General features: G+C 40.2%; 1 protein-coding gene across 10 annotated transcripts in view; it reads right to left on the bottom strand.

Annotated features, from left to right (window-relative positions):
• LOC137250444 (uncharacterized) overlaps positions 1 to 25,181 on the bottom strand; it is a 117,533-nt gene that overhangs the window by 59,966 nt on the left and 32,386 nt on the right. For 2 of the 10 annotated variants that reach the window (XR_010952956.1, XR_010952958.1), the window contains exons 3-4: positions 19,258 to 19,375; positions 16,360 to 16,379 (exon numbers count right to left, since the gene is read on the bottom strand). The exons of 6 other annotated variants lie outside the window; for them this stretch is intronic. Coding sequence is in view for 1 of the 4 variants with exons in the window: in XM_067783268.1 (XP_067639369.1) it covers positions 16,234 to 16,379; positions 19,258 to 19,375 (264 nt within the window). In the remaining 3 variants the exon portion in view is untranslated. Of the gene's footprint in view, positions 1 to 16,233; positions 16,380 to 19,257; positions 19,376 to 25,181 lie in introns of those variants that run through there. 2 more of the 10 variants (XM_067783268.1, XR_010952957.1) reach the window with 2 other exon arrangements.

The following is a 25,181-nucleotide window of genomic DNA, read 5'->3' as shown; positions in this document are numbered from 1 at the left end:
TTTCTGGATAATTTCGGGATTCTTTGGGTATCCTATCACGTTATCAGCACATTTAGATCTTTTGTGTTTACTCCATTACAAAAATAAAATGCTTTAGACAGAAAAAATTGTTTAAACCGATAACTTGATAAGCAGGCTAACGTGAATAGCCCATATATTTAATTTTCCCCTTGCGGAGGGGGCCGCGGGTAAAAGCTATATTCTATAAAAACGTGCAATTATTGGCATATGCTGATGACATTGATATCATCGGCCTAAATACCCGCGCCGTTAGTTCTGCTGACTCCAAACTTGAAAAAGAAGCGGTAAAGACGGGTTTGATGGCGAAGAGAACAAAACGAAGTACCTTCTGTCATCGAGCAAAGAATCAGCGCATATGCACTTTAGCAACCACGCTACTGTTGTCAGTCATAATTTCGAAAGAGTAAAAGACTTCGTTTATTTGGGAACCAGAATCAACACTACCAACAACATCAGCTCTGAAATCAGGCGAAGAATCACTCTTGCCAATATATGCTACTTTTAAGTAGATAGGCAATTGAAAAGTAAAGTCCTCCCTCGGCAAAGGAAAATCAAACTATAGAAGTCACTTATCGTACCCGTCCTGCTATATGGAGATGAAGCGGCTCTGGGAGTGTTCGAGAGAAATGTTCTTCGAAAGATTTATGGACCTCTACGCCTTTGCGATGGCGAGTACCGAATAAGATTTAACGATGAGCTGTACGAGCTCTGCGCAGACATCAACATAGTCCAGCGAATTAAAAGGCAGCGGCTGCGCTGGTTAGGTCACGTTATGCGAATGAAAGATTACGCTCCGGCCAAGAAAGTGTTTCTATCGGAACCAGCCTATGGAAGCAGAGGTAGAGGGTGGCCCCATTCCGCTTTAAGGATCGGGTGGAAAACAATTATACTTCCTTGGTGTGACAAATTGGCGACGGTTGGCAGAGAGGAGAGCGACTGGCGCACCTTGTTGGACGGCCATAAACGTTTTAACGGTTAAGCGCCAATTAATTAAGTAAACTAAGTCGTGTAAATCTTGTACGTATTTCTTTTTGGAGTCGAGAACACTTTTAATTATGCGAGAAATTTCACATTCTGCGGAAAGACCAACATCTCTAGCCGATTCTCCAGGCATTTTGCGGCGCCTTCTTACACGTTTTACTATATCAGTATCGCATTTTTCAAAAAGAGACTCCGCTTTTTCTATTACTTCTTCACAGAAAGTGTCTCGAATTTCGGATATTTCAGTCGCTAATGATTAAGATCATGATACGCTTCCTTCTCTAAAATTCATCCGCGGATCTTGTAATCTGAGCTGCACACGATCAATCCTCCTTAAGATTTCATACCAGAAACAAACTAATGTTATGAAACTAAAATTTAGTATATTTTGGATAGGATTGTAGCTTCGCTTCTGGTGTCACTTTTTATGTGCTAATCTGCAAATTGTTCTATGTGTTCTACTACATTCTCTAGCCCATCGAGGATAACGCTAAGCGCTTGTATTCTGGCGCTGCATCGTGTATCAGATTCATGTTTGACATCGTAACGTTGAACGTGAGAAAAAACATATATGCTTTCAATTATTCCAGAACCTGTCGCAAGTATTCCGGATATATGCATGCATTTTTTTGTATAGAAAATTTTTTCCAGAAATCAATATTTTCCAGAAATCAGTTATAATAAAAATACAAATTATCCAGGAAGTTCTGCTTTGCGAGCCATTTGGCGCCCCTGTGTGTAGCGCCCGGTGCAAATGCTCCCCTTGCCTGCCCCCCACTTTCCACTTGTAGAACTCATTCGTGGCGAGGATGTGTTTTCAAATACCCCTAAATTTGATCATCGATATATCCTCCGGAGATCTGACTAACTTAGAACAAAATACCATAACCTAGCGGCGAACCCTTAAAGGAATGTATCGACAACATGTTTTAATATCATCGTCCTCAATGCAGCCTCAACACGAAAAGGTTTTGAGTATTCGTCAGATCCCTAATGAATATTATCGGAAACCTAATCACCAGGGCTGCTTGAGCCTTGTTGAGAGCAATCATTTAGGTAGACCAGTTCTTCAGTCCAATGTTTGTTTGGCTGATTTTTGGCTCAATTTTTTATTTTACACGAAATTTACCCCTAACCAGCATGTCTAGGTCATCTATGCAGGCAAACACTTGGCAGCAATTGTTTTTAAAGTTGCAATGTAGAGCATACTGAACTCAGCTCACATCCCTTTCCGCTACGCAATGAAAATCGGGCCATATCTATATCATAATCACATCATAATATTGTGGCGATTTTTAGCATCACTAAGCTGTTAGTAAATAAAGGCTCAACAACAGTAAAGCAAGCTGCCACTCTTGTGAACCCGAACACATCAATTTAATCCATTTACACACTTACATAAAAGGCGACGAAGAGATATCTCACACACACAGATGTAGTCATCGCCGAAGTAGTTACTCACACATACTCACGCATATGGTCAGTAGAAATGCATTAACTACAAATATACGTCTATATAGGTGGTAACTAACCAGGAGATCCAACATTTCTAGAAGGTGAAACGTTAAGACCTTTGAGGAAATATGCGGGCGAGCCAACAGAGAGTATAAAAGCAGCGCAAGCTGAGGAATGTTTACTCAGTTTGATTTAAACACGCTTTTGTTAAGTAAGTCATATTGAAGTACAATTATACTACACCCAAAGTAATCTAAATATAGACCAGTTTGCAATACTGAAAATTGGAGTGAACTATTCAACAGTTTACCCATTCGAACGTTAGCAGAAGTTTGGAATACGCGGAATTTCACCGAAATTCGATACAACTGGTGTCAGAAGTGGAATTGATTTATTTGTTTATTAAGTTAATGAACACAAGTTCTTACAGACTACCAATTCAACAATTATACAGCATACTATTAACAAAATTCTTACAGGCTACTAACAATTTTCATACAATTAAAAAACAGACTACAAATAAGAAATACAAAATTTAACAAGTCAATGAAAAACTAGCACTGACAGACTAACATAAAAGTATTGATAACTAAAAAACACACTTTAATAAATTAATAAAAACATTCTTCGACAAAGAGAAATCAAGCTCGATAAAATATGCGATCTTATTAATTTCACTCACAGCGCGGGTAATTAATTGGGGCATTTCACGCACAATTCGTTTACTATTAATGCCATAAAAAGGGTAAAAGCTTCTAAGTTCTCTTCTGGGAACATTAAAGTAAATTTTCTTAAGAAGAGCAGCACAATCTGTATCCCCATGGATGATGCAATATAAAAGGTCAAAGAAAGAATAGACCTTCTCGCTTCTAAAGGTTTAAGATTTAAAAGAAGTAAACGTGCATTTTATGAGGGAAGAGGGCTAGTATATCTAAGCGACCGCAGACAGTATTTAAGAAAAACTTTTTGAACTCGCTCAATCCTGTTAATTGCAAACTGTTGGAACGGTCGCCAAATGATAGTAGCATACTCGAGATGAGATCGTACAAATGAATTGTAGAGCAATTTAAGTGTATACGGGTCAGAGAACTCGGAACTATTACGCCGAATAAAACCAAGCATTGCATACGATTTGGCTATGATAAAGTTTACATGGCTGTTGAAAGAGAGTTTGGTATTATAAACCACACCAAGGTCCTTGATTTTATCAACAGTCTGCACTGGATTGTTATCAATGGTATATGAACTATTAAACTTAAAGCTCAATTTAGAGTAGGTTACGTGAAAGTATTTACTAATATTTAAAGAGAGGTGCGATCTAACGCACCAGGAATGGAGACTATTAATTTCATACTGAAGTTCGAAAATATCACGCGAAGACTTTATAAAGGAGAAAACTTTAAGATCATCAGCATACAAGAGAAACCTAGCATACGAAAAGCGAGCGCTGATGTCCTTGACGAACAGGACAAAGACCAAGTGTCCAAGAATACTGACTTGCGGAACGCCGGAAGTCGCAACGTAAGGATCGAATGATACACCATCAGTACAGTCAATACACCATCTGTTAATTAAATATGATTTTAGCCACTACAGAAAAATTGAGTGAAAACCAAGACAGGAAAGTTTATGAATAAGTGATACCTTATCTAAAGCTTTGGAGAAGTCAGAATAAGCACAATCTACCTGGTATCCAGATGCAAAAGAAGATATACAATACTCACTAAACTCCACTAGATTGGTGACCGTCGAACGTCCCGCAACAAAACCATGCTACTTGGCACAAATTAGGCTCTTCACTGAAAAGTATAACTTGTCTTTTACAACAAATAACTTCGAAACAGTAGTGAGCTTTGATATAGGTCTGTAGTTATAGACATCACTCTTATTTCCAGATTTGTAGATAGGAGTTTTCGATGCAAGTTTCCAAGCATCAACAAACTCGCCGCACTAAAGTTAATATGTCAACAGGATCTCAAGAGGCAAAACTAAGGCCGGACAACCTTTAATCAAGCCACTTGAGAGACCATCAGAATCTGTCTTGACCGATTGCTTTAATTTAGTAATAACACTTGAGATATCGTCACATGAAATTGACATTGAACCGAAATCCAGAGAAGAATTTAAGTCAGAAAGAAGGGGCATCATTATAGCATGCAAAATTAGCTTAATATTATCACTGAGGAATATAAGATCTAATATTCTGTCAAGCCTTTTAGTGAAGTTATTGATTTGCAGTAAGTTTAAGCTTAGCATGTTATCTAAAAAAAAAGCCTCAAAGGCTTATTAAGAACTACAGACGAAATATTGTCAGCATGAGCTTTATAAAGATCTTCAGAACTATTCGGCGGAATATAAGATGCCATCACGAATAGAGAGCCGGAGTACGTAGAGCCACTAACATTAGCACAGAGCTGGTGAAGTAGCGAATCGTTATTATCCAGCTGAATTAGGGAAGTATTATACTTGCGTTGAACTGCAATAAGTACACCTCCACCTCGCGAACGCCCAGTTTTTCCTGCATCCCTGTCTTTACGGAAAACGACTAACAAATTGGGATCGAAGAATTAGCCATCAAAAAAAGCCAAGTTTCAACAATGACAAAGATATCGTCAGAGAGGATAGATAGAAAGAGACGTTATTTCAATTTTTATTTGTAATTGACCTGATTGGCGGGTATTAGAAAATTGGCTTCTACACATTTTTAAGAAGTGTATATTAATATATATTGTGATTGTTGGAAAGAGGATGAATTGCTTAATTACTACAATTCTTTAAAACAATCAAAAATACCTCATGAAATTACCCCTCAAATGGGACATTACAAATAAATTTCGCAAAAAGTATGAAATGACGTGACTTATTCTATCTATCCTCCCTGGTTGATGCCAAATTCGAAGACGAAGTTGAAATTGGTGTCGAACACGAAGCAGTGCTAAAAATAAGTGCGTCATCATATATCGTCGTTACAATGCCAAAGTCACGAATGTGCCATTTTTGTTCAAACGAAATATTATATATGTCAAATTTTGCAAAGCCAAAACGAATGTGTATTTTTTGAAAAAATAAAATATAAACATTTTTCAATTAGCATTGCTTAGTAGTTTACAAAAGTAAACCTCCCAAAGGTGATTGAAATATACAGAATTATATCTGTATTAATTAAATCTCTATTTTTAACAATGTCTTCAAGGTTTGAAACGCTTTTTTCACAAAACATCAAATATCTACATTCGTGAATTTGGCACTGGACCGACGATATTGGCTGCAATATCTGCACAAACGTCGACAATGGCATCTCGTAGGAGACATCCATAACATCGAAGATTGAAGCACAATTGGAAGAACAGAAGACATATATGGCATCTCTAAAATAACATAGACTGAATGAGTCCGTAGTGTTACCAGAAGTTTGTTTTAACGACCAAACTGAAAACCCCTATCAAACCCCATTACATATATTATAAAATAACTGCGTCCCCTTGGCTGACACGGATCTAGGGGGAAGGGGGGGGGGGGGGGGGCTGTGTCTTTAAACATAACATTTATTTACATTCAGGCCTGTTCTGAATAGTAAAACGACATTGATTTCGACTCGGTTTCTATTTGGTGTTCTCAATTCCGATTGTAAAAAATCGATTCGAAGTCGATTTCGTATCGTTTTCGTTCCGATTCGGTAACCAGTTTAATCAGCTGTTTTTGTTTATCAGGCCTGTTCTGAATTCCGATTCCGATCAATTTTTTCGGAATCGAAATGGATTGGTATTCTCAATTTCGATTCCGACCAAAAATTATCGGTTTGAAAAGTATTGCCTCTGAGCAGTCGGAATGAAAATTAATTGACAGATTATACACAAATGTTTCGATATTTGTCTTTCAAATAATTTTTTTTTAATTCTTCATTTTATTTGGAAGAGTTGTGTGTATTTTTTTGTTTAAATTTGAGTTAAATTGGCATAATAAATCTTTCTTTAAGAACTTCTATCAAGAAATCTATTAGGCAAACAAATCGATTCTGATCGAAATGAAGTCGGCCTGTTCTGAACTCCGATCCATCGCATTTTTACGATTCGCACGCACAATAGCACGTCTTCTTGCGTCTGCGCATCCAAAAACCATATCTGCAGGCATTTTTTAATTAAAATAAAATTTTATGATCCTCCGCCTGTTTGTTTATTTGGAAGATGTAGAACTGATCTTCCCCCGTAGGCCGAGATACAGTAAGTACCTCCCCATCCTTTGCCGGTATGTTCGTATTCTGATTCTGCAGTAGTCGAAGTGTATCCTCCGACGTCACCACGCATGGTATCCACACCTTAACTTTTGGTACCGTTGTGATTTGAGCTTTATCCACCACCTCAAACCGCGCGTTCGTGCCTTGCCTTTGGAGGTTTGGAACCACTTCTTCCAGCCATCGCAGGCTCGCGATGTTGTCGCACGCTGACATCTCACACTAGACTATTCCAGAGTACGAACGGAACAGTTATGAAGCATTAGTGGCCGCTGTTGAGAGACGTTACCGAGGCGAGCACAGGAAACAGATATACCAAATTGAGTTGCAAAACCGCTACCAAAAAGCGAATGAGACTTTGCAGGAGTTGCGTCGGATGTCGAAAGGCTGGCCCATTTAGCAAATGTGGACGCAACCGTGGAATACATCGAGAGGGTAAAAATTCAAAGCTTTATAAATGGCATACGGGACGTGGAAACGAAGCGAGCTACATACGCAAATCCAAAGCTAACATTTGCTGAAACTGTATCCCATGCACTGACTAAGGAAACAACGTCACTTTTGAGTAAGCCCGCAGACAAAGCTCATCGCGTAAAAGTAGAAAAGCCAGATTGGGTAGACATAATTTTGGAAGCACTGAAGGTATCACAACAAAAAAATGCCGGAGTTATGAAATGTTTCAAGTGCAGCAACCCAGCTCACATTCTACGTCATCGCAGCACCGGTCCTAATAGTTCCAACAACGTGGGTGGCCGCAAACGCAGAGCTGAAGGAGATGAGCAAATCTCCAAGTTTACTCAATCGTTAAACTAAAGCGAGTCAGCGGCAATTGAACGCCCCATAATCTCTATCTCGCAAATTGGAAGAAGGTCCAGCAATCTTACCATCGGGAGACGTGTGGTTGGAAAGGAACGTTTACTGACTGTAGAAACGGGTGCACCTCATTCCATCTTTCGATCGAATTTAGTCAACGAGAAGATAAGACCATTGAATGGAGCAAGATTGGTTACAGGTTCTAGGAGAAGTAGCATGTGAAGTCGCAATTGGGAACGTCACGGTACTACAGAATTTTGTAGTGGCAGAGATTTTTGATGCAATCATAATTGGAGTGGACTTCTTAATCGACCAAGGCATCAAGATCGACATGCAAAGCAAGAAGATGCGATATAAGGACATGGATGTGCCACTTAATTTTGGCTACGAAAAAGGCTACAGCAGTAAACAAGTACTGGTGGACGAGAATCAGCAAATACCACCAAAATCGGAGGCGGTCAGCTGGGCAAAGATTGATGGAGATTGTGGAACAAACAAATTGTGGGCTGTCGAGGCAGCAAACAAATCAACAACGAAAATACTTGTAGGAAAAACCCTGGGTACAACTAAACAAGATGGACGTATTCCGGTACGAGTACTCAATGAGTTCAAGTCACCATTCAAACTGATACTATATTGGGAAGATGCCAAGAGGCTGATGTAATTATTAACTGTGAGTAGATCCAGCAAAACGTTTCAACAAGCAACATTGATCTTTCAAATGACATCACGGCATGGACGGAGGGTATAGAGGAAGACTATCAGAATAAGGCAAATCAACTGCTCCTAAAGTACGCAAATATATTTGGCCAAGATGGCTCCAATCCAGGCCGCACCAATGTTGTGAAACATCAAATTGGCACTGGAGATGCGAGGCCGATCCATCAAGCTCCTCGTAGTATTTCACTGGCGAAGGGGAAAGTTGTGAGTCAAATCATACAAGAAATAAGCGACAGCTAGTCCATTGAGCTCACCGGTGGTGGGGTTTTGCGTGGACTACCGGAAGTTGAATGACGTCACGAAAAAGTATAGCTACCCATTGCCAAGAATTGACGACACTCTGGACTCGCTCTCTGGTACGAAACGGTTTTCCACACTGGACTTTAAAAGCGGCTACTGGCAAGTGGAAGTGAAGGAGGAAGACAAGGAGAAAACAGCCTTCAGTGTCGGTGCTGGTCTTTGGAAATTTACAGTCCTTTGGACTATGTAATGCACCAGCTACTTTTTAAAGATTTATGGATCAGGTGTAATGTATCCAAAGTGACTGCATACATATCTACACACATAACACACACGGTGTTTAAGTTGTTTAGTCTGTAACTAAGAATTTGCTGACACCGCGTATTCCTCTACTTCAACATTTTCACACGCTTTCAGCAAGTACATTGAAGCAACTTATGAATGTGTGTACGAATGTGTATGCATACGCTTGGCTACATGACTTTTGTTATTTTTTTAGACTTAGTAAGAATGTAAGAATTAAGAGTAAATATGTATATGTTTATGTAGTAACTAAGTAGCGCATAAGAATTATGTATAAATACGCTGAAGTTTTTATTAAAAAAGAAGATTCGGTATTCGGCACTCAAGGGTGCCACCTCCTTAAATAATCTTGTTTAAATATTTTGGGGTATGTGTGGTGCCTCCACTCAAATAAATAATTTAATATATTTTACACAGGTACCGAAAGGACTACATTGGAAAACATGCTTAGTATACTTAGACGACACTATCGAATTGGGAAAGAACTTTAAAGAACATCTTAAGAACTTAGAGGAAGTTTTCCAGACAATACCTGGCGCTGGTCTGAAACTAAGTGCCAAAAAGTGTTCGCTGTTTAAAAAGGAAGTAAGTTATTTGGGTCACGTGGTAACGACAGAGGGCATATACACTGCGAATGAAAAGATAGAGGCTGTAAAGGATTGGCCAAGACAACAGAACCTGCATGAATTGAGAAGTTTCCTTTGGCTGTGCACATATTTCCGCCAATTTGTACCAAAATTTGTCAGCGTAGCCCATAGCCTCCATGAGCTTACAAGAAAAAATAAAGCTTCTGAGTGGAAGAAGGAGCAAGAAGTGGCCCTCCAAACATTGAAAGAGTGTTTGTGCACTGCCCCAATGTTGGCATATCCGATTGCAGGAGCAACATTTATTCTAGATACAGATGCCAGTGAATATGCTATAGCAGGCGTTTTATTACAACTGGTCGAGGGACAGGAAATTTCTCTGGAAACCAGAGGAGAACTATTGCGTTACACGCAGAGAGTTGCTGGCATTGGTAGAGTGCATTAAACATTTTCACAAGTACCTCTACGGGCAGCGATTCCGCATCAGGACAGATGGCGTTGAAATGGCTCCTGCAGTTCCGTAATTCACAAGGTCAATTGGCACGGTGGATCGGGCGACTACAAAGCTATTACTTTTACGTTGAGCATCGGAAAGGTAGTACCCATGGGAATGCCGATGCAATGTCACGAAGACCATGTAATTTGGAATGCAAACACTGTTCGAAAGCTGAGGCTAAGGAAAACATCGGATGAATGGGCCATGGAACAACTAAGGAAGTGTCAGCATGAAGATACAGATCTGTCACATGTTATGCGAGGGCTCGAAAGAAACGAAAACCAAAGAAAGAGATGTCAGCAGAGAGTCCTATTGCGAAGTCATATTGGAACAGTTTGGATACAGGATGGTCAATGTAAGAAGAAACTAGTAGTTGTTCCTAGGAAAAGGATTCTTGACGTTCTCAACGAGCTACATAATGGTTCAAGTGGAGGTCATCTGGAGATCACGAAGACGCTTGAGAAAATTAAGCAGAGATTCTATTGGGTTCTTTGCCGTCAGTCGGTCATGGAGTGGATTACCAACTGCGAGGTTTGCAGCAGAGCGAAGGGGCCCGAATCCCCAAGTCGTTGCCAGATGAAGCAATATAACTCAGGAGCACCATTTGAAAGGATCACTATGAATATCGCAGTTCCATTTCCTACTAGCAATCGCGAAAACAAATATGTACTGGTGGTTATGGATTACTTTAGCAAATGGTCAGAGGTATAGACCCAATCCCAAATCAAGAAGCTGAAACAGTATCAGAAGTGTTTGCAAACAATTGAGATGGAGGTGTACCAATGGAGTTATATTGTGACCAAGGCAAGAATTTTGAACCAGCATGTGTTCCAAGAAATGTGTAAGACATTGGGCATTCGAAAAACATGGATACAGTTGTATTGAATCCTCAGTCCGTTGGTATGGTGGAACGATACAATAGAACCTTGGAGGAGCGCTTGTTGAAAGTAGTGGACAAGTTCCATAAAGAGTGGGATACATACATATCATTATTCTTGATGGCTTACCTATCGGCAGTGCATGAAACAACGGGCCAAACTCCCGCAAAGGTCATTTTTGGCAATGACTTTCGACTGTCAGCTGATTTGATGTTTGGGATAAATGCCGATTCGGAGAGAAATACCAAGAAATCCACTGGCGTCTTGGAGGAAGATATGAAGGAAATACACGATCTTATAAGAGAACGAACCAAGATTATGAGTGACAAGATGAAAGCCAGATATGATAAAGCAATTAATTCAGAAGGCTTTCGGGAAAGAGATTTGGTGCTGTTATACAACCCACAACGAAAAAATGGTTTGTCTCCGAAATTACAGTGTAAGTGAGAAGGCCCATACAAAGTTGTAAAACGAATCAACGATGTAGTTTGCATCATAAAAACCATTGGCTAACCACGAAAGAAAATGAAAGTGGTTCATTTGGAGATGCTGGCAGTGTTTAGATCGGGACGAGCCGTGGGTAGGGCAGTGTGCCGAATTTTAGCATAACTAGACTGTTAGTAAATAAAGGCACAACAACAATAAGGCAAGCTGCCACTCTCGTGTACACGAACACATCAATTTAATCCATTTACACGCGTACATAAAGGCGACGAAGAGATATTCCACACACACAGATGTAGTCATCGCCGAAGTAGTTACTCATACATACACACGGATATGACCAGTAGAAAAGCATTAACTACAAATATACATGTACATATATAGCTGGTAACCAAGCAGGAGATACAACAGAATAAAAGCAGCGCGAGCTGACGAACGAGTAATCAGTTTGAGTTAAACACGCTTTTGTTAAATACTTGATATTGAAGTATAATTGTACTACTCCCAAAGTAAAAAAAGTAAGTAAAACAAGTAAGGAAGGCTAAGTTCGGGTGTAACCGAACATTACATACTCAGTTGAGAGCTATGGAGACAAAATAAGGAAAATCACCATGTAGGAAAATGAACCTAGGGTAACCCTGGAATGTGGTTGTATGACATGTGTATCAAATGGAAGGTATTAAAGAGTATTTTAAGAGAGAGTAGGTCATAGTTCTATGGATGGACGCCATTTAGGGATATCGCCATAAAGGTGGACCAGGGGTGACTCTAGAATGTGTTTGTACGATATGGGTATCAAATGAAAGGTGATAATGAGTATTTTAAAAGGGAATGGGCTTTAGTTCTATAGGTGAAAGCCTTTTCGAGAAATCCCCATAAAGGTGGACCAGGGGTGACTCTAGAATATGTTTGTACGATATGGGTATCAAATGAAAGCTGTTAATGAGTATTTTGAAAAGGAGTGATCCTTAGTTCCCTAGGTGGACGCCGTTTCGAGATATCGCCATAAAGGTGGACCAGGGGTGTCTCTAGTTGTACGATATGGGAATCAAATGAAAGGTGTTACTGAGCATTTTAAGAGGGAGTGGGAATTAGGTCTATAGGTGGACGCCTTTTCGAAATGTCGCCATTAGGGTGGGCCAGGGGTGACTCTAGAATGTGTTTGTATGATATGGGTATCAAATGAAAGATGGTAATGAGTATTTTAAAAGGGAGTAATCCTTAGTTCTATAGGTGGACGCCTTTTCGAGATATCGCCATAAAGGTGGACCAAGGGTGACTCTAGAATGGTTGTACGATATGGGTATCAAACGAAAGGTGTTACTGAGCATTTTAAGAGGGAGTGGGCATTAGGTCTATAGGTGGACGCCTTTTCGAGATATCGTCATTAGGGTGGGCCAGGGGTGACTCTAGAATGTGTTTGTACGATATGGGTATCAAACGAAAGGTGTTACTGAGCATTTTAAGAGGGAGTGGGAATTAGGTCTATAGGTGGACGCCTTTTCGAGATATCGCCATTAGGGTGGGCCAGGGGTGACTCTAGAATGTTTGTACGATATGGGTATCAAACGAAAGGTGTTACTGAGCATTTTAAGAGGGAGTGGGCATTAGGTCCATAGGTGGACGCCTTTTCGAGATATCGCCATTAGGGTGGGCCAGCGGTGACTCTAGAATGTGTTTGTACGATATGGGTATCAAATGAAAGGTGGTAATGAGTATTTTAAAAGGGAGTAATCCTTAGTTCTGTGCCACCGTGGTGTGATGGTAGCGTGCTCCGCCTATCACACCGTATGCCCTGGGTTCAACTCCCGGGCAAAGCAACATCAAAATTTTAGAAATAAGATTTTTCAATTAGAAGAAAATTTTTCTAAGCGGGGTCGCCCCTCGGCAGTGTTTGGCAAGCACTCCGGGTGTATTTCTGCCATGAAAAGCTCTCAGTGAAAACTCATCTGCTTTGCAGATGCCGTTCGGAGTCGGCATAAAACATGTAGGTCCCGTCCGGCCAATTTGTAGGGAAAATCAAGAGGAGCACGACGCAAATTGGAAGAGAAGCTCGGCCTTAGATCTCTTCGGAGGTTATCGCGCCTTACATTTATTTATTTAATCCTTAGTTCTATAGGTGGACGCCTTTTCGAGATATCGCCATAAAGGTGGACCAAGGGTGACTCTAGAATGTTTGTACGATATGGGTATCAAACGAAAGGTGTTACTGAGCATTTTAAGAGGGAGTAGGCATTAGGTATATAGGTGGACGCCTTTTCGAGATATCGCCATTAGGGTGGGCCAGGGGTGACTCTAGAATGTTTGTACGATATGGGTATCAAACGAAAGGTGTTACTGAGCATTTTAAGAGGGAGTGGGCATTAGGTCTATAGGTGGACGCCTTTTCGAGATATCGCCATTAGGGTGGGCCAGGGTGACTCTAGAATGTGTTTGTACGATATGGGTATCAAATGAAAGGTGGTAATGAGTATTTTAAAAGGGAGTAATCCTCAGTTCTATAGGTGGACGCCTTTTCGAGATATCGCCATAAAGGTGGCCCAAGGGTGACTCTAGAATGTTTGTACGATATGGGTATCAAACGAAAGGTGTTACTGAGCATTTTAAGAGGAAGTGGGCATTAGGTCTATAGGTGGACGCCTTTTCGAGATATCGCCATTAGGGTGGGCAGGGGTGACTCTAGAATGTTTTCGATATGGGTATCAAACGAAAGGTGTTACTGAGCATTTTAAGAGGGAGTGGGCATTAGGTCTATAGGTGGACGCCTTTTCGAGATATCGCCATTAGGGTGGGCCAGGGGTGACTCTAGAATGTTTGTACGATATGGGTATCAAACGAAAGGTGTTACTGAGCATTTTAAGAGGGAGTGGACATTAGGTCTATAGGTGGACGCCTTTTCGAGATATCGCCATTAGGGTGAGCCAGGGGTGACTCTAGAATGTTTTTACGATATGGGTATCAAACGAAAGGTGTTACTGAGCATTTTAAGAGGGAGTGGGCATTAGGTCTATAGGTGCACGCCTTTTCGAGATATCGCCATTAGGGTGGGCAAGGGGTGACTCCAGAATGTGTTTGTACGATATGGATATCAAATTAAAGGCATTAATGAGGGTTTTAAAAGCGAGTGGCCCTTAGATGTATATGTGAAGGCGTTCTCGCGATATCGACCAAATGTGGACCAGGTGATCCAGAAAATCATCTGTCGGGTACTGCAAATTTATTTATATATTCATTACCACTAACAGTATTCCTGCCAAGATTCCAAAGGCTGTTGATTTCGCCTTGTAGAACTTTTTCATTTTCTTCTACTTAATATGGTAGGTCTCACACCCATTTTACATAGTTTTTTCCAAAGTTATATTTTGCGTCAATAAACCAATCCAGTTACCATGTTTCATCCCTTTTTTCGTATTTGGTATAGAATTATGGCATTTTTTTCATTTTTCGTAATTTTTGATATCGATAAAGTGGGCGTGGTTATGGTCGGATTTCGGCCATTTTTTATACCAAGATAAAGTGAGTTCAGATAAGTACGTGGGCTAAGTTTAGTAAAGATATATCGGTTTTTGCTCAAGTTATTGTGTTAACGGCCATGCGGAAGGACAGACGGACGACTGTGTATAAAAACTGGGCGTGGCATAAACGGATTTCGCCCTTTTTCACAGAAAACAGTTAGCGTCGTAAAATCTATGCCGCTGCCAAATTTCAAAAGGATTGCTAAATTTTTGTTCGACTTATGGCATTAAAAGTAATCTAGACAAACTAAATGAAAATAGGCGGAGCCACGCCCATTTTGAAATTTTCTTTTATTTTTGTATTTTATTGCATCATATCATTACTGGAGTTGAATTTTGACTTAATTTACGTATATACAGTAAAGATATTAAATTTTTTGTTAAAATTTGAATTTAAAAAAATTTTTTTTTAAAAAGTGGGCGTGTTCTTCATCCAATTTTGCTAATATTTATTTAGCACATATATAGTAATAGTAGTAACGTTCCTGCTAAATTTCATCATGATATCTTCAACGACTGCCAAATTACAGCTTGCAAAACTTTTAAATTACCTTCTTGTAAAAGTGGGCGGTGCCACGCCCATTGTCCAAAATCTTACTAATTTTCTATTCCGCGTCATAACGTCAACCCATCTACGAAGTTTCATCGCTTTAACCGCCTTTGGCAATGAATTATCGCATTTTTTCGGTTTTTCGAAATTTTCGATATCGAAAAAGTGGGCGTGGTTATAGTCCGATATCGTTCATTTTAAATAGCGATCTGAGATGAGTGCTCAGGAACCTACATACCAAATTTCATCAAGATACCTCAAAATTTACTCAAGTTATCGTGTTAACGGACGGACGGACGGACATGGCTCAATCAAATTTTTTTTGGATCCTGATTATTTTGATATATGGAAGTCTATATCTATCTCGATTCCTTTATATATGTACAACCAACCGTTATCCAATCAAACTTAATATACTCTGTGAGCTCTGCTCAACTGAGTATAAAAAGACCACTTTGAAATACTGAAAATTGCAGTGAATTTTTCGACAGTTTAGCGATTCGAACGTTAGCAGAAAGTTTGAAATAAGCGGAATTTCCCCGAAATTCGTTCCAATATAAAGAAAAGTGTAGTCATTTGGGTTGAAAGAAATTTATTTCGAAATCAAATTTTATAGTCAAATTGTTTTTCTTGTTTCGTTCTCGATAAATTGCACTAAAGATGGCGCAAACCCCGAAACCGGTTTGTCCCCGTACCAAACTTGACGCGGAATGGCGGGAAATGTTTCCAATTCAAGTAATTGCTGTATATTGGAACAATTTTCCATCATTCCTTGTCAAATTTGATTTGAAAACGAACCGGGTTCGGTGTTGTGCCATCTTCAGTGCTATTTTTTGAGAACGAAAAGGGAAACTAATATTTTACCTATGCACTTGGTATTTGAGAAAAGTTTCTTTTGACACAAGTCTTCACTTTTGCACCCTATCGAAAAATCAACAACATAAAAGACAACATAACTTTCAACTAAAACCAAAAGCTTTGCCTACAATTAAAAATACTTACCATCTATTACGTATTTTGAATTCTTCTGCTCTATACGCCGTTTCATGTGGCCTTGTATATAAATAAGTGAAATTCATTCTTCGGCAGCGGAACTCCCAAGATTCGTCGAGGGTCATTCCAAGGTGCATATGCCAGATACCTTCGAACTGTGAATAATTAAAGCATAACGTCGCTGCGCTCCCAAAAACAGTTATGTGTTTTTCAGTAACTTTTCAGGAGATCAAAAAACTTATTTCTGGTGTCCATTTGAAAAATTTTGCAAATGTCGTATTTTGAAATATTTTATGGGAAGTACGTTTTTGATGTGTGAAGGAAAAAATCATTATTTTTAACCCATTACGACGTGATAAATATTTGCGCCGTTTTATAGCACATAGCTGCTTTCAAACATGATTCAAATTTGCTTTCGGCGGTAGGGAAATGCATGCAATTTTTGCCGTTATTCCTCATTATGATTACGGAGATTACCCCTTCAGCCCATGGGAGGTGTAGCTTCATCAATCAGATGTCTGTTGGGCTGCCCAGGTTTCTGGGTATTCAACAGAAACAGAACTGTTTGGGAGCACTCTCGCCTCATTGTGTACGTGGTATTCTGGGGACGTAAGAAAACAGGCCGTAGCGGTTCTGAGAGCAGTATTTTGGCAGGCCTGTATTTTCTTCCAGTGAGTAACCTTTAGGCTTGGCGACCATAACGGGACGCGAAGCATGCAACCGGCCGGCCAATTGCTTTGTAAGTAGTAATGAGTGTTTCTTTGTCTTTACCCCAAGTGCTGCCGGAAAGAGGTTTGGCGATTTTATTACGGCTCTGGATTTTCGGTACAATCCAAAATGTAGATCCTGAACGAACGTCACACCCAAGATTTTAGGGTGTAAGACAGTCGGTAGCGTAATGCCGATGTCGGGATTAAATAGATTATATTGCACTGTGTGGTGGGTGATAAACGCGAGACCGCGGGCATTTCCGCTCTCGCGATCTCTTCTGTGGACGTTATGTCCAGAGCAGGTCCTCAGCAGATCTTGCTGTATGTTTGGTCTATTGGATCGCTGCAATGCGCATGTTACGCCGCTTCATGAAATCAACTGCATATCTCCGTGATCTTCCCAGTTAACCCATAACAGTTTAATTGCAGAATTTTGAAGTGCAACGGGGTAAACGTCGTAACTCTGGGGGTAAGTGATTGGTGACTACGTCTGAGTTGAGGGAGGCCAGGTTGCAATTGCTGTTGTGGCCTTGGGACTAGACTTTCCTGGGTAAGCATTTGGGTACCCGGTGTAGTTGGGTTTGCGGCCTAGTAGTATGGCGTGATAAAACCCGTCGGGGGATTGCCGTCGCTGAGACCAGAACATCTAGGAAAGTGGCATCGTCCAAGGCAGGAGCTGCATTGGGCAAATGTTGCAACCATATATATTCTGTGCTGGCAAACGTTGCAAAAGGTGGTAGGGACCAAAGAATTTGTTTCTCTGACCTACTCGAGTGCTAGTGCCGGAAAGAGGGGGAGAAGAAGACGGGGGCGGGGGCTGATGCTCGGCATTGCTACCGACTCTACTACGGAGATTGTAGTTATGAGGAGGAGCGATGTTGTTGTTGTTGTAGTGATAGGGTTGCTCCCCGAAGGCTTTGGGGAGTGTTATCGATGTGATGGTCCGTAACTTATAACGAAAAAACTAGTAAAATATTGACGGCCTACTTGCTGTACAAGGAAATATTTTTGGGACACCTGTGTCGCATATGCCTGAAATGGTTAAAAATACGGTTATGTTGTTGTTGTAGCGATAAGGTTGCTCCCCGAAGGCTTTGGGGAGGGTTGTCGATGTGATGGTCCTTTGCCGGATATAGATCCGGTACGCTCCGGTAACACAACACCATTAAGGTGCTATCCCGACCATCTCGGGAACGATTTATGTGGCCACATTAAACCTTCAGGCCATCACCTCCCTCCCCACCCCCAAGTTCCATGAGGAGCTTGGGGTCGCCAGAGCCTCGGCTGTTAGTGAAACAGGATTCGCCGCGGATAGGTGAGGTTAACAATTGGGTTTGGAGAAGCTATATATTGCGATGGGAACCTGAAGGGTTACGCTACACACCCCTTGAACCTGGTATTTTAGTCGCATCTTACGACAGGCATACCTACCGCGGGTATATTCTGACCCCCTTACCCATCGGGGGAGGAGCGATCGTATGAGCTGGTGGCGCCATGGGGCCGGAGCAGCAGTGGTTACTTGTTATGGCTTGCTGAGAAGCGGGGCAGCTAGAAGGAAGTACACGCAGACTACGGGACTCCCTTGGGCGTAATCAGCAAGGAGCCAAATTTATAAAAGTTATGAGGGCTTCGGGTTTTGGGCTCTAGCCCAGAACATCCTGTCCGATGCAACCATCTCTTGCACGTGACACATTGACAAGAGTGTGCCCGTCCTAAAAAGATTATTTTCCGGCAAACGCGGCAAAACCATTTCTCTGCACCGGGGTCAGGTACAGGTCCTGGATTGTGTTCGATACCCTCCCGGAGCAGGAGAATATTGCGCAGTCACGCTGCAAGGATCTGCTGGGAGGATGACAATTTGTGGGAGGGACGCAACAAATTAAATGGGGTTACACTGAATTGGTCGGGAAAAATCCCGAGTCGCTCCGGTTCATAGAACCTGCTGCCTTGGGAAGCGAGATGTTTGTAATTATTTTTTACATTGAAATCAAAGCACTTTCGCGAGCGATTCAAAAAAATTATAAGCTAGTGAGTAAGAACATAACCGTTTTTCAGTACTGTGAGCACATAGTTGTTTTCATTCACTTCTAAACCAAAAGAGATATAAGAAAACTGCATATGCAGACATGTGGGCTCTATATAGTGATAATAAAATATGCAATAAAAAAAATTTTAAGAAAAACACATAACTGTTTTCGTTAGCGCAGCGACGATAAGCTTTTAAAATGGTTTTAAAGTCTATGCATAGTACTATAAAATTGGCCTAGCTATATACATAGAGCTGACACTTAATTTATTTAAGTATATAAAACTTCACACTCACCGCTTCTCTCTCCACGTTTTGCACATATTGTATATCTGTTCGACACGAACCTGGCTTTCGACCTTGTCCGGCCACCAAATATGATGATGTCAAAAAAATTAAAACTAACAAAGGGGAACTGCAAAAAAAAAATGAAATTAATTAAAAAACAAGTAAGGAAGGCTAAGTTCGGGTGTAACCGAATATTACATACTCAGCTGAGAGCTTTGGAGACAAAATAAAGTAAAATCACCATGTAGGAAAATGAACCTAGGGTAACACTGGAATGTGTTTGTATGACATGGGTATCAAATGAAAAGTGTTAATGATTGTTTAAAAGGGAGTGGGCCTTTTCGAGATATCGCCATAAGGGTGGACCAGGGTAACCCAGAACATCATTTGTCGGGTACCGCTAATTTATTTATATATGTAATACCACGAACAGTATTCCTGCCCTAATTCCAAAGGCTTTTGATTTCGCCCTGCAGAACTTTTTTATTTTCTTCTACTTAATATTGTAGGTGTCACACCCATTTTACAAAGTTTTTTTCTAAAGTTATATTTTGCGTCAATAAACCAATCCAATTACCATGTTTCATCTCTTTATTCATATTTGGTATGGAATTATGGAATTTTTCGTAATTTTCGATATCGAAAAAGTGGGCGCGGTCATAGTCGTATTTCGGCCATTTCTATACCAAGATAAAGTGAGTTCAGATAAGTGCGTGGACTAAGTTTAGTAAAGATATATCGATTTTTGGTCAAGTTATCGTGTTAACGGCCGAGCGGAAGGGAAGGACGGTCGACTATGTATAAAAACTGGGCGTGTCTTCAACCGATTTCGCCCAGTTTCATAGAAAACAGTTATCGTCATGGAATCCATGCCAATACCAAATTTCAAAATGACTGGTAAATTTTTGTTCGACTTATGGCATTAAAAGTATTCTAGACAAATTAAATGAAAAAGGGCGGAGCCACGCCCGTTTTGAAATTTTCTTTTAGTTTTGTATTTTGTTGCACCATATCATTACTGGAGTTGAATGTTGACATAATTTACTTATATACTCTAAAGATATTAAATTTTTTATTATAATTTGACTTTTAAACATTTTTTTTTATAGTGGGCGTGTTCGTCATCCGATTTTGTTAATTTTTATTTGGTAAACATACAGTAATAGGGGTAGCGTTCCTGCTAAATTTCATCATTATATCTTTAACGACTGCCAAATTACAGCTTGCAAAATATTTAAATAACCTTCTTTAAAAAGTGGCCGGTGCCACGCCCAATATCCAAAATTTTACTAATTTTCTATTCTGCTGTCATAAGGTCAATCCACCCACCAAGTTTCATCGCTCTATCCATCTTTGATAACGAATTATCGCACTTTTTCGGTTTTTCGAAATTTTCGATATCGAAAAAGTGGGCGTGGTTATAGTCCGATTTCATTCATTTTAAACAGCGATCTGAGATGAGTGCCCAGGAACCTACATACCAAATTTCATCAAGATACCTCAAAATTTACTCAAGTTATCGTGTTCACGGAGAGACAGACGTACGGACGGACGGGCGGACGGACATGGCTAAATATATTTCTTATTTCGCCCAGATAATTTTGATATATAGAAGTCTATATCTATCTAGATTAGTTTATGCCGGTACGGGGTACCGTTATGCGAACAAAATTAATATACTCTGTGAGCTCTGCTCAGTTGAGTATAACAAGTAAAGGTGTCTAAGTTCGGGTGTAACCGAACATTATATACTCATCGTGAGCTTCAATTGTACATTTCATTTCAGATAAATAACTTTTCTACATAACACGTGGCTCCGCCCGTTTAAAAAAAATGTCTCCCCATTTTCTCGTATAATAAAACTTGATAAGTGAAATATCATTGATTCAAAACTATTTTTTGCTAAGTTATAGCTTATTATTCTAGTCTGCGACCCTTTTAAGCTTATTTTATATCTAAGTTGCCGTAATCTTTTACCGATCCCGTCCATTTTTACTAGACATATTTTCTGCTATAAGGAAAATACGTGTACACAATTTTGTTTCGATATGTTAATTTTTCTTCGAGTTATGGCTCCCGAAACAGAAAATGGCTTAGTCATAAAAGGGGCGCTACCACGCCCATTTTTTTAAATTTGAAGTTTTTCCTATTGATTGTTATAAATCTACTTGGGAAATGAAATACCATTATATAAAGTCCTTTTCCAAAAAGATATAACTTATTTTATTCGTCCACGATCCTTTTAAAAATATTTTATATGAAAGTGGGCGTGGTCTTTAAAAGATTTCGTTAGTTTTTCTTCAAATCATTCATTATAGTAAAGGCAACCTCTCTGCCGAATTTTGTTACTATAGGTTTAATGAGTTTTGATTTATGATTAATAATATTTGTAAAATTGATTTTATCACAAGTGGACGGTGCCACGCCCAATTGAAAAAATGTTTCCAAATTTTTATCAAGAGTCTCAATGTCAGTCCCATTTCAAATTTCAACATTCTAGGTGTATTATTTACTAAATTGTCAGGTTTTTTGTGTTTTCCAAAATTTTATATATGTATATAAAAAGTGGGCGTGGTTATCATTCGATTTCGCTCATTTTCAATACATATTCTGGGTCCAGATAAACTAGTGTGTCAAATTTGGTGAAGATATCTCAATATTTACTCAAGTTATCGTGCTAACGGACGGACGGACGGACGGAGAGTTTGCCGGCATCAGTTCTGCATGGCTTTCGGGATCAATCTGTGATCCCGTCATGGTCATTTCGGGATCAATTAGGTACTCTTTAAGGATCATATCTGGATGTTTTCTGGGATCCGTCCGGGATTATTTCGGGATAATTTGCGGAACTTTTCGGGATCATTTCTGTATGGTTTTCGGAATCCGTCTGGGATCCCGACGGGGTAATTTCGTGACTTTTTCTGAACTATTTCAAGATCATTTAAGCACCCTTCTGAGATCATTTCAGGATCTGTCCCGGATACCATAAAGGTCATTTCGGAAAATTTTTAGCACTATTCCGGGATCATTTGGCATCTTCACACAAGTACCTACCTATTTTTATACTCATCGTGCTTTGCACATCGAGAAAGATATATACTTCCATATATCAAAATCATCTGTATCGAAAAAAAATTTGATTGAGCATCACGAAATGACCCCGACGGGATTACGTAAACCGTCAAGAAAGTATCACCGAAGGGTCCCCAAATGAACCCGAAATAGTTCCGAAATAACTCTCACGTGGTCCAGAAATGCTCTCGGAGGGATACCGAAAATGACCCGAAATAACCCCGACGGGATCTCAGATGTATCCCTAAAACTGTCCAGAAATGATCGCGAAAAAGTCCCGAAATGCCCCTGACGGGATCCCGGACGGATCGCGAAAATCATCCAGAAATGATGCCGGAAGGGTCCAAAAATAGTTCCGAAAAAGCCCCGAAACTACCCTATCGGAATCCCGAAAACCATCCGGAAATGATCTGGGTAGGATCCCGAAATGATTCCGAAATAGTCCCGAAAAAATACCGCAATGACCCTGGCGAGATCTCGAAAGTTTTCCAGAAATGATACCGGAAGGATCCCCAGAGGATCCCGAAAAAGTCCCGAAATAACTCCGACGGGTTCCCGGACGCATCCCGAAAATATTTCAGAAATTATACCGGAGGGGTTCCAAAATTATCCCGAAATAGTCCCGTAAAGGTCCCGAAATAATCCCGACGGGACGCCGGACGGATCCTGAAAACCATCCATAAATAATCCTGTAAAAGTTCCGAAATGACCCTGACATAGTCCAGAAAAAGTCCCGAAATTACCCCGACGGGATGCCGGGCGGATCCCCTAAACTACCCAGAAATGATCTCGGAAGGGTCCCAAAAAGATACCGAAAAAGTTCCGATATGACCCCGACGGGATCCCGGAGGGCTCCCGAAAACCATCCAGAATTGATCTCTGAAGGGTACGCAACTGATCCCGAAATAGTCCATAAATATTCACAAATTACCCCGACGGGATTCCGTAGGGATTCCGAACCTCATCCAGAATTGATGTCGGAAGAGTCCCCAAATGATACCGAAATAGTCCCGAAATGATCCCCAAATGATCACGGAATAATCCCGAAAAACTCCCAAAATAACACCGACGGGATCCCGGGCGTGCCCCGAAAACTGTACAGAAATGATCCCGGAACAATCCCGAAATAGTCCCGAAAAGACCACGACGGGATCCCGCCCGGATACCGAAAACCATTCAGAAATTATCCCGGAAGGGTCTCGATATGACCCTGACGGAACTACAAATATGGTGAAGGTAATTAATTATAAAAGCACGTTAATAAGGCAGCAGGCGCATTGAAGAGTTACAAACAAACATACAGGTAAAGCTAACAAAAACAATTGAAGGAGGGGGGATGCCGGGAGGAGAAGGAGAGCACCTCTGATCGTTTTTCCAAAATTGTTTAGATCACGAACTGTATGGGCCAGATACCAAAAATTATTGATTTAGGAGAAAATTTACATGGAGTTATACCAATTTACAGATTGTGCACCAGAGGGGATCACGAGGGGGGAGGGGGGGTGTCACTGCGCACTTTGTAAGCTCTCGACTTATTTTACCCATTGAGTTTGTAATATTGGTGAAGGTCAGTATACGTAAAGTTATAACGTGTAAAAATTGTTAAAAAGTAATTATTCGAAGGGGTCGAAAAAGATTTCGCCAGTAGACCATTGTCTCTGTCCTAAATCCGTGTAGCCATTCTGGTGTGATTCAGTCACAAAGACGAAAAAATACAATAATTAAATTATAACTGTTCCTGGGGGGCGGGGACTTTCCGCCCCCCTTTTCAAAAAAATATAGCTAGTAGATCCTTCCAGACTATTGGCTACATGTGTGGAAATTTCATCCAAATCTGTCTGTTCGTGCGTTATTGAGTCCACAAAGACAAAAGTCTGGACAAACATCCAAACTTTCATATTTATAATATACATTAGATTAGACTAGATTAGATTAGATATTAGTATATAGCACCGATGTCCATGATTTTTTCAGATAACAATATATGCTATATATGTGAGCATTTGGTGAAATTTGAAGCTTCTAACTGGTAAAATGGGGCTGAAATTGCGAAAAGTTTCTTATCTGAAAAATCGGTTGTATGAGATATATACTATATATACAACCGATCTCTATCATTTATTCACACAGCAGCATTTGTTGAAATTTGAAGCCTCTAGCTCTTAAAATTGGGCAGTAATTACGAAAAGTTTCCTATCTGAACAATCGGTTGTGGGAGATATGTGCTATATATACGACCGATCTCATCCATTTTTTCAGACAACAATATGTGCAATATACAAAAGCATATGGTGAAGTTTGAAGCTTCAATCTGATAAATTGAGGAAGATATGACAAAAATCCTCTTTTTCTGAAAAATTGGTTGTATGGAGGATATATGCTATAGTGGTCCGATCAGGCCGGTTCCAACAAATGTCTAATCGGACACCTAAATACACCCGCTCACCAAATTTTATTAAGATATCTCAAAAATTGAGGGACTAGTTTTCACACAAACAGACAGACGGACAGGCGAACAGACGGACAGACGGACATGGCTAAAACAACTCAGCTCTTCATCTTAATTGTTTCGGTATACCTAGTGGTGGGTCTATCTATTTTCTTTTAAGAACTTACAATTTTAGTATTCGTGCCGAAATTAATATACTATTTCATTTTCATGGAAGGTATAAAAAGATAGTGAGGTTCGACCCAAAGGAGAGCGCGAGCGTGAACGCAATATCCGCTTGCCTCCTTGCGACACTGAAGTATTTAAGGGCGATTGCCTATCTTGTCCAACTTTCCAGGACATGTTCACGGCCATATATATCAACAAGAGTCCGCTTAATGCCGAGAGGTTGTATTACCTCATTCAAAAGACT

The sequence above is a fragment of the Eurosta solidaginis genome, chromosome 1 (genome assembly GCF_040869045.1).
Source record: "Eurosta solidaginis isolate ZX-2024a chromosome 1, ASM4086904v1, whole genome shotgun sequence".
NCBI classification, from domain to species: domain Eukaryota; kingdom Metazoa; phylum Arthropoda; class Insecta; order Diptera; family Tephritidae; genus Eurosta; species Eurosta solidaginis.
Note: the sequence above shows the minus strand (reverse complement) of the source record. Positions and strands in the feature narration are given on the sequence as shown.